Below are 17,026 nucleotides of genomic sequence, written 5' to 3'. Positions count from 1 at the left end.
TATAAATGCTAGGGAATCGGGAGGTAGCTGAGCATTTAAGGGCACTTGCTACTCTTCCAGAGAAAAAAGGTTCAGTTCCCAGCACCCATGTTGTGTGGCTCAAAACCAACTGTAACTCCAGTTCTTAGAGAACAGAAACTGTCTTTTGGTTTCTTCAGACACACACACACACACACACACACACACACACACACACACACACACACGAGTAAAGATAATAAACCTTTAAATTTGCAAACAATGTTTGAAACAAAGAAGGTACTTTGTCAGAGTGAGAAAAATGTAATACAAAAAAGTAAATTCCGGAAGCTGCCAAGCCGGCCCAACAGGTGAAGGCATTGGCCACCGAGGAGGGAGCTGACTCCCAGAACTTGTCTTCTGACCATGGTGTGTGCACACACAAGTGAATAAACACATGTAAAAACTTTTAGTGTCTAGACATCCTCCTTTACTGATCCCCACTAAAGCAGAAATGTGGGCATTTGTATTTTTTAAGTTCCTTAGGTGTTCGCTGAGAACGGCTGAAATAGGCTAAGAAGGCGCTGGATAATTCCAGAGACAGCTGAAGGACTCCACTTTGAACGAGAACAGCTGTATTCCACAGAGGTGAATCCCCCGCCCCTCCAACTGACAGAACAAAATAGACACCGACTTCTTAATACACAGAATTATATAGTACACAGGATTATAACTCATTTGCTTTCACCTAGTTCTTTTGGTTCAGTGAGTTCAAAGCTAAATGATTGATCTTACAGATGTGGTATGAGAAGGTGAATCTTTGTGGCTTGCTCCAGGTCAAGTAATGAGTTCAGAGAGTTCAAGCATTCTGGCTTCCAATTGTCTGCTTTTCCCAAGCTTCCTTCTTTGCATGCAAAGATGGGCATATAAAGATGATCATGTTTTTAGAGCACATACATGTGTCTTGGTTACTTTTCTATTGTTGTGACAAAATAGCATTTAATTTGAGGCTCATGGCTCCAGATGATTAAAGTCCATGACCATCATGCTGGGAAGCATGGCAGCAGGCAGGCATGGTGCTGGAGCAATAGCTGAGAGCTTATATACTGCAACAACAACCACGAAGCAGAGAAAGAGACAACTGGAAAGACGTAGACTTTTGAAACCTCAAAGCCCACGCCCAGTGACACATCTCCTCCAAAAAGGCCACACTTCCAAATCCTTCCCAAACAGTTCCACTAACTGGAAACCAAACATTCAAATATATGAGGCATAAGCAGGGTTGGGGGGATGGTGTCAGGGGGCATTTTCACTCAAACCACCACAACATCTGAGACCCATCAACGATGCTAGGTGCGTTGCAGTGCCTGGGGAAGTTACAGCGATACCAAGCTAAAGATTTTGCACTGGCATACAGATGGGGACTGAGATTCATACCTATGGGGGAGCTCAACTGTGACAGGAACTGAAGACTGAGAGAAATGGCCGGGGAGACTCACCTAAGAGCTGCAGAAGCCCGCTAGGTCTTCTACATGTATGTTATGGTTCTTTAGCTTGGAGTTTTTGTGGGACTCCTAACAGTGAGAGTGAGGACATCTCTGACTCCTTTGCCTGCTCTTGGGACCCTTTTCCTCCTGCTGGATTGCCTCATTCAGCCTTGATATGAGGATTTGTGCCTAGTCTTATTGCATCTGGTTATGCCATGTTCAGTTGATATCCCTGGGAGGCTTGCTCTTTTCTGAAGGGAAATGGAGGAGCTGTGGGTCTCAGGGAGAGGGGAGGTAGTGGTGGGAACTGGGCAGAGTGGAGGGGGGGGAACTGTGCTCTGGATGTACTATATGAGAGAGTAATAAATAAAAAGAAAAAAAGCTGCAGAACCCTGAGATCCACACTGTATAATAAACATTCTGATTTTCCCCCACGGATCATGGAACTAGCCTCCCCTTTTTCCACAGGGTCTCATGAGAAATTGTGCTAGAATTGCCATATAAAAACAACAGTAGACAATAGCCTGTGTTGCAGTCTTGGGAAATCAGCCATTACTATAGTTTTCCTTACTCTGAAATAGGCTATTTCCAAAGATTACAGGTAGTACACCATTAAATGTCCATTTACTGTCATGAGAGACGCCATGCACATACAGTGTGGTAGCAAACACACAGACTCAAAAAGTGACTTCTTAAGCAGCAAACATATGTGTTCTCAGAGGACACTGAAGAGCAGCCCAAACCTTAGACCCCAGAGACAGCCTGCTAGGCAATCCACCAAGCAACTGGTCAACCCAATGCTCCACTACTTAATGATGAGGTCTTTGTGCCAAAACCTTAGATTGCTTTCCAGTCCAAGGGACCCAGTTCACCCAAAACAAATGGAACTGTCCTGACTGCTCACGATGAGGAAAACACTGGTCTTTCATCACCCGCCTACGCACCCCTACATACATTTTGTCACACTGAGATAACTGTGTCTGCTAAGAGCAATAAATATTGGCCAAATGAATGGATATGTCTATCCAGGGACCCGCAATGCTCATCTTCACATTCTAAAACATCCATTTGCCTGTGAAATCCTTGAGACATCCCACCATTTAACAACTGAACTGTGGGTTGGTCTATTGATGCTCTCCACCTTCCACCCCTACCCCACAGGACACAGCACAGAGAGCTGCAATTCTCTCAATTTATGCTGACACCACAACAGAAAAATGGGGGAAGGGCGTAGATGAATCATTATGGAAGAAAAAAAATATGTGGATGGCAAATAATTTTATTTAAAAGATCAATGCAGTTATGAATTTTCAAACTGGGTGTGGTGGCACACGCCTTTAATGCCAGCACTCAGAAGGTAGAGACAGACATATCTCTGTTAGTTTGGGGCCAGCCTGGTCTACATAGTGAGTTTCAGGACAGCTAGAGCTATAAAGTGAGATTCTGTCTCTAAATAAATAAATGAATAAATAAATGAACCAGCTGGGTGGTGGCACATGCCTTTGATCCCGGCACTTAAGAGTCTGAGTCAAATGGATCTTTATGAGTTCAAGACCAGTCTGGTCTACAGAGCTTGTCCCAGGATAGCCAGGGCTACAGAGAGAAAGCCTGTCCCAAAAATCCAAAACAAACAAACAACAACAACAAAAAAGAAACCAAAAAAAAATGTTCATTAAAACTTTGAAAATGTAAACAGACTAATTTTTAAAAACACTTTAAAAATTGTGCCAGGCTCTAAAAAATAGGAAAATGATTTTTTGAAATGTGTATAGCTGTATAATGAAATACTGTGCTGATGTTGACATTATGTTTACAAACATGAAACTATTTAGTGACGTAGAATAAGACAGGAAACTGTAAATGCTGTAACCCTGACTGAAAATGCATGTTGAGGTGTAGGAAAAATACTGAAAATGTGAGAATACTAACCAGGCTCACTTGGCTGTGATGGTTTTTATGGCATCCTTCATCCACTTATTATATATATATTTTGAATTTCTAAAGAAGCTCGTGCTACATGGTTAATGAGGGGACCCAGCCAGGAAGTGAGCTTACCATCTACTTGATGAAGGACCTGGAAGCATCCTCATGGAGAGAAGATGCTCCGAAGAGAACCTGCTGCTCTTCCCCTTGACTGTCAGACAACTGAAGCAATAGGCCCCGAGAGACTGGAATTTTCCCAGGGGCCTCAGGCTGGAAAGGGGGAAACCCTGAATCTGGTGCCAGACCGAGGAGGAGCTTCTGTCCCAGGAAGAGACTTCACACAGTTCTGGCAACTGCAGGCAGGCCTGGCTGGGTCTCAGTCGGTGATGGCGGGTGGGACTGTACCCTGACCCGGGACTGCTCAGCTACGGACACCTCCTACCTCTTGCCTCCTATGTAAACCTAAACCTCATGTCAGGACCCCACAGATGGACTTTGGGGTCATTGAATCACTTTGTTCCTCTTCCCAACGTGGACAAAATGAAAAAAAAAATCTCCCTTTTCCATTTTTCATTATTGCTTGTCTCTTTAATTGGACTAATGAGACTAGGTAGTTGAGCCTGGGCTGTTACGGCTTTCAGGGCCAAGGTTCTGACCCAACAAGCATGAATGAGGTTATGGGATACCCGTGGAGCACTGTGCACCATGTGTACACTGACCTGAGGCCTGAGGAGTCAGACTCAGACAGGAAGGCCAAACGTAAGCTTCCTGCCCCTGGCGCCATTTTACTCATTCTTTTCCTATTAACCCCTTAGTGACCACATTGTCCCTCCTCCTATCAAAACCTCATTCTCTCCACCAAGTTCAGACTCTGTTATGGGGAGGGGGGCGGGGTGCATGTCAGTAATGACTTTGAAGAACTGTCTTCTCCAGAGGCACTTCACCAAGGAGGAATAAAAACCTTATTCTGAAGCAGTCAGGCCCCATGGACAAACTTTAGGGAAAAGCTGACAGAAGATATTTAAGAGCCCTCGGACTCTTCCTCTCTCTGCCCGCCAGGCCCCCCCCCCCGCCCCCATTGTTTCACCTAGGAAATTCCTAGTCACTTCATGGGCCAGTTCTGCCCTGTCATAGTTTCCATGTACCCACACAAAGGCAGTGGGGCTTTTTTTTTTTCTCTTTCTGGGCATGCCCAGAAAACCTTGCACAGCAAATACCAGAAATAAATAATTGACAGTCTAAAAACGGTATACCATTCTGAGTACTAAGATGAAATATTATGCCGCTCCATCCTGCCCATGGGGCAAGAATCTTTCTTTTATTTAGTGTTTCTGTGTTATATACACTGCCTGCCCGTTAGTTACTTCAAAGCCCTCTCGGCAAAGTGGGTGTAATCGCTGGTCTATACAGTGCTCAAGTTCAGGTAACTCCTTTTCCATGCCAGAGGCCTGGAAGTGCAAGAGTGATGATGTTGGCGATCAGGGCATGCCAGAGAGAAGCTGCAAGTTCCTAACAACCAAGGAAAGGGAAAGAGGACACGGACAGAACCAGATGGTATTGTAACACTTACAGCACTGTTGTAAGTGTAATATTTTATTTTTATTGTAGTAATTGTTCAGTGTGCCTAACTTCCAAGTTAAACTTTACCATAGGCAAGCTGATACCTATGGGGAAACACATACTATGGAGATGGCATGTATCTATGACCCCAGCACTCAGGAGGCAAGGCCAGTGAATGGCCGAGGGTACGGAGAGCCTGGGCCTGTCTCAACACACGCATTATAATAGTCGGACTCAGGACCTGTGTCCATGGTTTCAGGCTTCCACTGGGGACCTTGAAATGTATCTTCAGAGATGGAGGCAGGTGACTACTTGCTCCTCTGTTGTCACAGTGACCCATTATACCTTTTGAGTAATCTATGGGCCACCTGAGTGTCTCATTTTCTCTGTATCCACCATGTCTTGTACTCCAGGGCCCTCTTCAGATAACGCCCTGAGTGGGGCTTTTGCTTGGCCCTTTGTGGCTTCCCTAAGAACAACAAATAAAATACACATGTGTGCCCACTGTGCGTGTGGATTTTTAACCGAATGAGATGGCCCTTGTGTGGTAAACTATGAACTCCTCACTCCTGTCCTTCAGTCCTTGAATCCCTCAGCTGTTTCCACCTGGGAATGGGAAGGTGAGATCAGTTTGATAAGTTGGGATTGGCTTTTAAAACTATGACAACAGTCTGAAAATGGAAACCAATTTCGTGTCCTCCAAGGAGTAGTACTGCCTGTAAAATGTGTGCTTTGCTGCTATGAGCGTCTGTGGGATCTAGATCACCCAGGGTTACAACAAGACACATGGGAAGCTTCTTCCCTAAACCACTAGATGGGTGGGAATCTGGGCTCCTCATTGCTGTGTGTCATGGCTGAGCCCATACTGTCCCATCTGCACCAAATAGTCACAGCCCTGGGGCTGGAAGGACCTCTTTCTAAGTTAAGTTTGACAAGTATAGGAGAAAAGCAAGAACAAACTAGTGGGTTGGACTAAGAAAACTTAGGGGGCTCACATCTACTCCTCCTGGCACCCATGGGATTTCTGGGGCCTTATTTTCGTCCTGTATTTTGAAAATCTGACAGGTGTCTCAACAGAAGTGCACCCCTCCCCCACCTTTCCCTCACCCCTCCCCAGAGGGTTCAGGCCTCTTGCTACTCCTGAGACCTGCCTCCTGGGCTCAGCACTTCTCAGCCTTGGTGTCACTCAGCTGGGACCCCCAGGCCTGGCCTGGGACTGAGTGGCTCTGTTTAAGGAAGGTACCTGAAAAGATCCTGCACAGGGCAGCCAGCAGCAGCCCTCACGCCCATCTGATGCCAGGAGAAATGCCACGGAAAGGCTGTAGGAGCTCAGACTGCCTCACTCCAATGAGTGAAGTGCCATTAGGCAACTTGGCCTCTCGGGGTCTCCATCTCCCGTCTGTAGACTGGAGAGAGTACCCACACTGACTTCACACCGAGGACTAAGTGACTGAGGATTAAGTCAGCTAACATGTACAAAGTGCTTTCAACAGTCTCTCCCCAGCAAGTGTTCCGTAAGCCATTGTCCTTACTGACTCCCCCGGAACCTGCAGGGTTTTATTTATCTTCACATTTGTATGGATAAGAAACTGAAGCTGCAAGAGATAGTTATCGGCCTGGCTCACGTGGCCAGGAGGGGCAAAGCTGGGACTTACACCAAGAGTTCCTGGCAACCATTCCTATATTCCCTTTCCTTTAATTTTCTCTGAGAAACATCAGGCTAGACCCTGCGCTCAACTTCCCTTTACCAATCTCTGCTAGCTCAGCACCCTCACAGGAAAGGTGTCTGGAAGCATGGGACCCCAAGGCAGTTTCTTCCTATAATTTTGCTTGGGGCCCCAAAATCAAGTATACGCAAGGGACACTCTTCCAGGAGTGTGTTCAAATGTGCTATTTAATACAACAGGTATATAAAATGGTTGTCACTACGCCCTGGCCACGTAGGGGTTCTTTTGAGTCTGGTTTGACCTAGTCAGTGATGAGCTTACCGAATAGAATCTTTATGATTTCAGTGATGTATCTCATAAGACAATCTCTTAGTAACTGAGCACGGCATTTGGCAATGGAGATGATCATGTGTCCACTTGACTGGCTGAGCAGCAGGTATGCTGTGGCCCTGCTCTTTTTCCAGCCTGTGGCTTTTCTCATTTCTATAGCTTCAGGACCCCTGCTTCCCCTCCACCTGCTGCCCACGGAAGGGACAAAACCACCACCGTCACTCCAGGGTGGATGGTGCCTGGGAAGAACATAATGGCTGAGGAGATATTTTTAAACACCAGCACTCTCAGCTGATTAGGAGGCACTTTCAATTCTGAAATGCTTTATCCATCTTTTAATGTTATTTTGATATATTCAGGAGGCTTTGCTGGATTTTATTATAGTCATGTTTTTCTCGAGACGTTAAATCTCCCTGGTTTTTATGTGGTGAATTTGTTTATCGTATGATTTGATTAGCCTGAGTGTCCTGGAAGTACTGCCTGGTTAATTCTCAAGCAGCCCTTCCTGTAGCTGTGTGCAGAGCTGGCCATGGGAACTAAAAAGGACTCTTGGCACCATGGGTATTCTTGAAGGATCAGTGCCCTGTAGCTGTCCAGGAGGAGATGCAGAGAGTCTTTCTGTGGCACTTGCAAAGGATTAGAAATGCCACTGCCCCGTGCCAGGTGACCAACAGGTCATGTAATACAGATAAAATAAGAAATGACTTCACTGCGGGCCCCAAACTCCCATCAAGAACTTTCTGAGAAAAGAAAAAACTGCCTGTCAATGAATATGCAGCCCAGAAGAGCACACAACCACAACTCTAAAGTTATCTGGGAAGAGGAGTGGGAAACGACAGTCACCCCCTCTCTGGGCAAGGTCAAAAGACCCTGGCTTCTCCAGGATCTAGGGGAGAGTATGGAGAAAAGCGTGGGGAATTAGCACTGAATGAACTCACAATGAACCCCTCCATTTCCTTTAAGCCCATGGTTGACAATAGCTGGAACGTTCTGAAAATGGACAGGTGGGATGGGAACCCCAATGAATCAGGCCATGAGAAGGAAGAACTTTAGATCATTGCCTGGAACTTGGCCTCCGGGGCCTCCTATCCTCCTGCTCTGCTCTGATTCTGCACACCTGTGTGGGCCAGCCTCTGCTATTTGTCCTGAGCACCGATCACACAACTCCCCGGATGAAGAAGGGTCAATATGCGACCCCTTCACTCCCTCCCGCCTTAAGAGTTTGTCCACTTCTGCAGTAAAAAGCAAAACCAAACCAAACAAATTCATTTATGTGAGACTACACCACAGGAGACCTCTGGATGTCTTCTCCATGCCCTTGTTCCCACATGCCAGTTAAATACCACACGGGCAGGCGCTCATGCTCACTCCAACAGGTGGCTGCCCCCCCCCCACTCACCTCCAGCACTATCTCCTTCAGTTGGAACTGTTTCTGAGCGACCTTGTCTGAAGACACCGGTTCGTGGTAATAGAGACACAACACTTCATATCTCTTCAACATCTGCTTGAAGCTCTTCTCGGAAAGGCTGACCACTCGGTCCTTCCCATCGTACGTGGGGAAGTTCAGCCCCTCTTCTGCCCTGCTGAAGGACAGCAGATAAACCCCCACCAGGAGCAGGTGAGTCCTCTTCATTTGGGAAAAGTCTTGTTTCTCGCTCCCTCGAATAGAGATCATGGGAGACAAGGCGGGAGGCTCTTGGAGGCTTTGCTGAACCGGGCAGGGAGCAAAGAGGCTGACCTCGCCTCCCTGGGTCCCGCAGCTGTGTAGTCTTGGGCGCAGGACAAACTGTGGAGGCTTAACCCACACATGCGCACAGAGCAAGAGCCAGGCAGAAGGCTGGGAGGCCAAGCCCTAGATACCTTGCATAGCTCTCCCAGCCTCTGTCTCATTAAGAACTCCATTTTTAGGATGCAGTTGTTTCAGGCTAAAAATAAATCATGCAATGAATAATAATAAAAAAAAAAAAAGTCAGATATGACACTGCTGAGGGATTTGTCCACACAGTGTTACAGTGTGTCCGTGGTGGAGGGCGGCAGGCAGGAGGAGAACGAAGCTCCCGTGTGCCAGTGAAATAAGGAGGGGCCAAAGGTCAAAGAAGAGAAAGAAACTCATGAGAGGGGCGGGAGTGGGGGGGGGGGGAGACCAGAAAGCAAGAGGGGATGATGGTACCAATAAGAACATGGAGAGGTTAGGACATCAAAAATGCCGCTTTGAGACACTGCACTGCTCAGTCCCAGGGCAACCATGCAGCCGCTTCCCCATGCAGCCGCTTTCCCATGCAGCCGCTTTCCCATGCAGCCGCTTTTCCTGGTTGCACTGTTCCCCTGCGGGCAGCACACTCTCCACGTGCCTTTCTAGGTCCTCTTAAAAGCCCTGTCCTGGCAACACCATGTCCACATGTCCTTGCCTACCAGGGACATAGACATGCTTTCCCACTAACCCAGGACACAAAGGACCATAGCAGTCCCGGCTCTTTTTCCTCTCCAGGTCCCATGGTGAGGGGTGGCCAGAGGCTGGAGAACTTGTGGACATGTTAAAGTCATTTTTAAGTTTTCTTGGGGTTTCTGCCGACGTCCTGTCAATTTTCTCTCCCTTCCCCTCTCCCCTCCCCCACTGACCCTCCACCCCGCATCCGTCCCCATCCCCACCTTCATCAACTCTTAAGGCATCCTTTTGCCCCTTTCTTCATTAGCAACAGACTGACATGGAATTTATCCAAGCTGGGACAGACAAGAGTCGCAATCTCCCCTCTGCCTTCTTAGTGGCTGGTGGATTCTGGAGCATTGCGCATCCTCCCTGTTTGTCCGAGCCCCATTATTTAAAACGGGGAAGCCTGCAACCTTAGTGTTTAGAACGTAACATGGAAGAGCCTGGCACAAAGCAAGTCCCGGAAAACAGTGGCCACTGTATGTGACTCCTTCTCACTGGAGTGTGAGGAACGTGGGTTGTTACAATAATTTCTCCATTTCTAATATCGTGGGTGAAGCTGGTCCGGTCCAACCTCACCATGAGCTCACCAGTCACTGGAGGCCCGATTGCTGCGCTTGGGCTGCCTGGGGTTGAACGCTGCACCGTGGATGGGTCTGGGTTCTGAGTTCTAAAGGCTCCACGCTACTGAAGTCAGGGCTCTGGGCTGTGTGGCTTCCCAGGCAGCAGCTCCCTCCCCTGCCCGTAGCCTTCAGGTGACTCTGGTACTTTTTTCTGGCCAGACAGATAATGGTTCTGTTATGCTCTTCAGAGGGGTTAGTGGCGCTGAGGAGTCTGGCCAATGTTTATCTTCTTCGTGCTAGAAAGCCAGTCACCGGCACCTTTCCCAGCCGCTGGAAGAAAAAGCTAATCCCAGCGCTGCCTGGCTGTGGTGAGGCCCTCTGCTCCGATGATGACTCCTCACTTTCATGTCCAGGAGAGCCGGCCTGGGGGAGCCCAGCACTGATAACCCTTCCCAGGGGCGCCGCCCTTCCCAGGGGCGCCGCCTTTCCCAGGGCACAGCCCTTCCCAGGGGCGCAGCCCTTCCCAGGGGCGCAGCCTTTCCCAGGGGCGCAGTCCTTCCTATGGGTGCTGTCTCTGCGCTGTCTAAAGGGAGAGTCCTCAGCAATAGTCCTTGCTAGGCCTGCATGTTTCCTCCTTCTTTAGAAAATGTAGGGGTGGGGTGGGGGTGTCTTGTCTTTTTGAGGTCAGCTTTGCAAACTGTTCCCAGTTGTCTAAATCTCGCTGGGTTACCTTTATTTAGAAGCCGCTCTACTTTTCTCGTAAGTAACTGCTCCCTCTTGCTTTTCTTCTTCCTTTCTTCTACCCCTCCTGCTTTGCAACCTTTAAGGTCAGAGTCTTTGCATTTTGTATTGACTTGTTATCAAACTTGCACCCCAAGTCAGACCCAGCATCCGTTCTCAATACAACAATTAAGACAGTCAGATTAATAGAGCAGAAAACAGATGTATTTATTCACCGTGTACGCGCGGGAAAAGGGACAATGAGGTGCGGCGACCCCTTCCAGTCCATCTTTAGGGTTCTGAAGTGAGACTGAACCTTCAATGGGGGGCCAAAGGTACACCACCTGTGCGGTCCCAGGGTACCCTTTGCCATGAAGGTGTGATCTTTAAATGTAGGTGAGAATGTACGTGTTTAAAAGATGAGACAATCTGAACAAGAAAAGTAATGTTGCAGGGTGTGTGTGTGTGTGTGTGTGTGTGTGTGTGTGTGTGTGTGAAGCCCTTCTGGTGTGGTCCCACCCATCACTGGCACATCATTGTCTGGCTCCAGCCTCCTCCTGTAAGGTGGTCTAACAAGTTGTTAGAACTGTGTGAAAACTTTGTGGGAGACAAGTTGCCTCTCCGGCTGTTGTCCTTCCCTCCTCCTAGCTTCCAATTCCTGGGGGAACTCCATTTCTTCGGGACCCACTGTTTCACAGACTGGGAGCCACAGTCTCTCTAGAATGTTCTCATTTCTGCCAAGCCCACTCCAGACTTACAGCTGACAGAAGTAAAAGGGTCGAGCGAGAATTGTTTGGTTTTGTAAACTGACTTTAGACTTCAAGTCTGGCTCCTGATGGCTGGCTCCAGTGAGAAGTTCCTGTCAACGGGGTGGGGGTGGGAGACAACTCTGTGTGGGGTCTGCAGGCCTACCCAAGGACACAGTCTCTGACACACCCATGGTGCTGAGGGTGCATGTGTATCTACTAGAGGGTAGAAGAGGGGAAGGCGAACTCATGGCCACCCTTTACAGAGAAGCACGTTTTCCTGGACGACAGCCCACTGAAGCTGCCTTCTCTCTCCCACTTTGGTTTTCCTGGAGTCTCTTCTTGCTCTATTCCTCACCAGGCTTATGGATTTTATAAACATGAATGCTGCATCCGCGTCTACATCAAGCTGTGTTCCCAAACCAGCTGTTTCAGTCCTGATCAAACCAGCGTGGAGCACACTTCCAGGTCTGTGTGTGTCTGCTGTAGCCTGTGGGGTTTTACATGCAATTAATGGGCACTTTTCAGTTTTCCTGCATTTGCTTTTGAACAAGAGGGAGTAAACAAACAAACAAATACAGATAAATGTTCATTGTTACATTGTGATACAAGTCCTTTGTAGGTAGACTTTTCTGTCCCACCAGCAAGTTCCCAAATAACCCACAGAGACTTATTATTAATTATAAATATCCGCCCAATAGCTCAGGCTTGTTACTAGCTAATTCTTTTTTTTTTTTTTTTTTTTTTTTTTTTTTAGTTTTTCAGACATTTCTTGTAGCTTTGCGCTTTCTATCACTTTACCAGGCTCTCATCAAGATCGTCTCTGCTCGAGTGCTGATTAAAGGTAAACCAAAAAAAAAATTAACCCATATTTTTATCTATGCTCTGCCACATGACTTGGTACCTTTTCTCAGGACAGCAAGTTCATCTCCTCTCCATGTCTCCCTTTCTTCATGCTCTCTTTTTGTCTCCAAGTCCCACCTAACCTTTACCTGTCCAGCTGTTGGCCAGTCAGCTTCTTTATTAACCCAACCACAGTGACACATATTCACACCGTGTAAAGAAATATTCTACAGCCCTTAGCTTTCTAACAATTTCTACTTGTTGTCTCTATGAATGGGCACATTTAGGAGGAGCCCCCAGCCTCACCCCTTTCCACTTGTTCTTCCTTGAAAGGTGGCAGATGATTTCAAGAACGTGATTCAGGTGGATCTTCACAGTAATCTGATTCACAGGTGAGCTGGGACTCGAAGCCAGGGTATTTTCTTCACTGGTCAATTAAACAGATTTTTCCAGAGCATCTCCTATGTGCCACTTTTTTGGGGGTACAGAGGATAGACATACTGTAAACCTGGATTCACGAATTTACATCTTAGGAGAGAAGTGGGAGAGAGAGAGAGAGAGAGAGAGAGAGAGAGAGAGAGAGAGAGAGGAGAGAAGGGGGGAGCATGCATGTGCACTTGCATCATACAATATGTCACGTAGGGAAATATGCTCTGAAGAACAGTTGAGAAAGGCAGAAGAAGAAAGAGATCATGACAACAGGCCGGTTGTTGGAAGAAAGCAATTGGGAGAGGCAGAGGCAGGAGGATTGCTGCAGTTTCGAGACCATCTTGGTCTACATAAGGAGTTCTAGGCCAAGGAGGACTAGAGAGACACCCTTTCTCAAAACAAGAAAGTACCTTTTGTCATCAGAGTGAGGGCCAAGAGCCTGTGCCTGCAGCTCCCGAGGCCTATGGCTGGCCCCTTGTCCTCAATAGGCCAATTAAAGAGACAATAGTGAAAAGCAGAGAAAGGAGCTTTATTCAGTGTGGCCACACCAGAAGAGAAGCAAGTAAGTGGGTCTGGGAACTCCCCCGTGCATCACTGGGGTTCTGACCTGAGGTGTAGGTTTAAAGGGAGGTCAAGAGCTGTGTATAATTAAGCAGTCCTGGTCAAAGTGTGGTCCAGTTCACCATGGATCCACCATTGTCTGTCTGCAGTCTCTCCTGAAAAGTGGTCTGATGAACTGTCAGAACGGTGTGAAATCTTCTTGGGAGACAAGCTACCCCTCAGGTAACATCAGGACTTTAACCTTTTCCTCTCCGCCCCCCAGCATGAGATTGACATGAAATTCCAATTGCTTGGGGACAATTGTCTCAGTAGTCTGCTAGCCAAAGGAAGGAAGGAACATCAGTGTCTCTCTGGACTTTCTTCATTCCTTCAAGAACAGTTATAACGTGAATAGACACTTTCAGAGCAGAAAGCTGAAGCAGAGGGATGAGGCTGAAGGCTGGTAAGAAGAACGCAGGGGCCAGCCTCACTCTCCACCTGCAAACTCTCTCCAGCTCAAGGCCAGAGGGCTTCACCGGCCTCTCTTCCCTGTTGCAAGTCAACATTACTTTTCTTCTTCAGACTGTTTTTTCCTTTCAAACACATATGTTGCCATCTACATTTAAAAGTCACACCAATATGCGAAGGCATAAGTCAGCTCTCCTTCCCCTCCTTGGCTCTTGGATTTCCAAACTGTGAAAATGAAGAGTTAGACCTAGCTCTCCCTTGGCCTTCTTCTGGTTCTAAAGTTTTCATCTTGGTTCTGAGGGTTCCTTAGAGTAGAACAGGCCTCGGGCCTCTCCTGGGCTGGGCTAGGCTGGGCTAGGCTGGGCTTGAGGAGGTGCCGCCTGCATTCCCGTGGAGGAGGGTGTTGAGGGGCAGGACCCAGGACAAGCCCAAGCTTGCCTCGCTCCACAGTGAAGTCCCACGGCCTCCACAACGCTCTTCTTTGACTAAAATACTCCACCCAGTGGACAAAGCCAATCATGGCATCTTTCTTCGTGTTTGCCTTCGGGGCCTTCTGTGGCGGCAGAGTTGGAGCAGCTCGCTACTGCCCTAGGTGTCCAGATCCCTGCGATGTATGATTTTCAGGTTCAGGGTTGGTAGCTGCCCGAGGCCTTCCTTTCCCCAGAGCTGTGAATGTCAGGCGCCCCTTAGGAGCCTTTCGACCGGAAACTTCCGAACAGAATCAAGTTCAGAGAGAGCAGCATTAGTCTGACAGCAAGCCCCAAGGCTCCACCAGCGTGATCTGATTCCAGCTTCTGACAAATGTCACTTCCTTGGGGAGGGTGTCAGTCTAGACTGGAGCTGCCATTCACTTCCTGACACATGGCACTTCTCCTTGGAAACACCCCTCCCACTGGAGTTCCTATCTTCTTAGATGGGCCTGAAGGTTATTGGATCAGGGAAACATCTGTTACCAACATTCTCATAACTAGCCTGGGCCCAGAGCGGAGCTCAGTCATGATATATTAAATAGCATCGTGGAGTTACTTTGTGCCAGGCCTTTTCAAAAGTACTGCAGATGTATTCCTTTTAGCAACTCTATGAAGCTGATAACTTTACTCCTCCCATTTAACAGATAGACAAACTGAGGAACAGAGAGGTTAAGTACACTATTTACGGCTACCTGTCTAGTACTGGCAGAGCTGGGATTTGAACCCAGCTGGGAATTCCCATGCCTGTCTCCAAGCACATGTAACCATCAGTTTTCTTTGCGGTCCTGCATCGCTTACAAGAGCCAAGAATTGCTACAGAGCTGTAGCTGGCCGCCCACATGGAGACTGCTCCATGGGAGAGACTGCCTTTTCACACAAATAAACTCTCTGGTCGTTGAGAGTGTGGGGAGGAGGAAGAGGCTATCATACTTAGAATTATTGCTGGGATGAAACACCATGACCAAAGGCAGTTTGGGAGGACAGGGCTTATTTATTTCATTTACTCTTGCTTAGTACAAGTTATCAACGATGGCAGGCAAGGCAGGAACTCAAACAGGGCAGGAACTTGGAGGCAGGAGCTGATGCAGAGGCCATGGAGGGGTGTTGCTTACTGGCTTACTCTGCCTTCCTTCTTATAGAACACAGGACCAACAGCCCAGGAATAACACTACCCACCATGGGCTGGGCCCTCCCCTATCAATCACTAATTAAGAAAATGCCCTAAATGTTTGCCTACAGCTGATCTTATGGAGGCATTTTCCCAACTGAGGTTCCTTCCTCTCAGGTGACTCTAGCTTGTGTCAAGTTGACATAAAACTAGCCAGTGCAGAAGCTGATGCTTCCTGTGCTTGCTGTGGGGCCGCCACTGGACTCGTTACACGGCTGTACTGTTTTATTTCAAATGCATTGAACTGAGTGTCAAGTCTTCCATTTCACAGGGGAAGAAACTGAGGTTGAACAAGGTCAGGTAATCAATCAGCTTGTTGTCACACAGCTGTGAGGAGCAGACTCCATCTGGCTTGTACGACTTCAAGTTGTTCTGCAGGAGGGCGACCTGCCCCATCTCCTAGAGAGGGAGAAGTTCAAACTACATAGAATTTACAAGGCGGGAGAGAATAGGGGGAAACGGGTGTTTTAATAGGAGAAACAAGAGCCAAAGCAAACAAGGAAAAGAGGGAGGGAGGGAGGAAGTTAGTTTATAAGAAGAGGTCAACAAGAACAAGTGGAAAGATTAGAGTTAGTTTGTCCTGGTGTCAGAGGCAAGTTACTTCTTAGGGATAGCAGAGGGAAAAAAAAGATATCACACAGGTAATACTGAAGTGTCCAGATGGAGGCGGCTGGGTGAGGCTCCCTCCCATGAGACCACGACTCCAGTACTCAGACCCCTGGACTGTTCCCTCTCAGAGCCTGCTGCAAGCCACAGGAAAATGTAATGGAATCCAGCTATTATCACAAAAGCTACTACTTGGAAAAGTCAAGGACTTTCCTGAAGGTCAAGCCATGGCTTAAGAAGTCTTGGTGATATTTTAGCTTTTGTATATATATATTAGCTGGTTCCTACAATGATTTTCTTGTGTGCTTCCAAGAACTCCTAACAGTGTATTTATCTATTTATATAAAAATACCTATCATGCATCCAAGGCCAAATGATCTCCTGAACTAATGAACACCCTTATGGAAATGACGCCTGTCAGGCAGATAGCTTTATTTCTTGTGCAATTTTAGCTGAGACCCTCCTTTCTTACAGCTTTACTAACATTATAGACTCCTAACTTCTTACCTAACTGCTTCTAGGAATATAGATTGAGCACATAAATTCCTTTTTTGATATACTAATCATCATCAGCTCTCAGTTAACCTCCTCCTTTACCACTCCCTTTTTGGGTTGTAAAAAAAAAAAAACAAAACAAAACAAAAAAAAAACCTGATGGTCACTCCCTGAGGAAAACTTTTGTCTGCCTTTATGACCCTGAAGGAATTCAAGCCTGGTGATCTGGCTAGAGGCAGAGGATTGCTATTGCTTGGGTTTATAGCTAAATACCTCAGAGACTTAGGGAGAACAAAGAGGATAAGGAGAGGTATAAGGATACTTGCAGGTTTTGAGGGTGAGAACTTGAGGATGAGATGGAGAAGAGAAAAGAGAATGGAAGAACTAGATGGGTAAGAACTAGATTGAAGGGCTAGAGGAAGAAGATGGAAGATGAGGAAGAGCCAGATGGGGAAGAACAAGATGAGAAAGAAGGAGATGGGAGAGAGCTGATATGGGAAAGAACTAGATGGATGAGATCCTAGATGGGACAGAACTAAGATGAGAGAATTAAGATAGTACTTAGAGCCGGGCGGTGGTGGCGCACGCCTTTAATCCCAGCACTCGGGAGGCAGAGACAGGCGGA

General features: G+C 47.4%; 1 protein-coding gene across 1 annotated transcript in view; it reads right to left on the bottom strand.

Moving 5' to 3' along the window:
- The window catches only part of Casq2 (calsequestrin 2), a 66,787-nt gene extending 58,001 nt beyond the window's left edge, over positions 1-8,786 (bottom strand). The window contains exon 1 of the mRNA XM_028877305.1: positions 8,325-8,786. Coding sequence (XP_028733138.1) covers positions 8,325-8,600 — 276 coding nt within the window. The 5' untranslated portion in view covers positions 8,601-8,786. The remainder of the gene's footprint in view (positions 1-8,324) is intronic.
- Positions 8,787-17,026: the final 8,240 nt, after the last annotated feature.

The sequence above is a fragment of the Peromyscus leucopus genome, chromosome 6 (genome assembly GCF_004664715.2).
Source record: "Peromyscus leucopus breed LL Stock chromosome 6, UCI_PerLeu_2.1, whole genome shotgun sequence".
Classification (NCBI taxonomy): Eukaryota; Metazoa; Chordata; class Mammalia; order Rodentia; family Cricetidae; genus Peromyscus; species Peromyscus leucopus.
The sequence above is the reverse complement of the archived record's forward strand: the minus strand, read 5'-3'. Positions and strand labels throughout refer to the sequence as shown.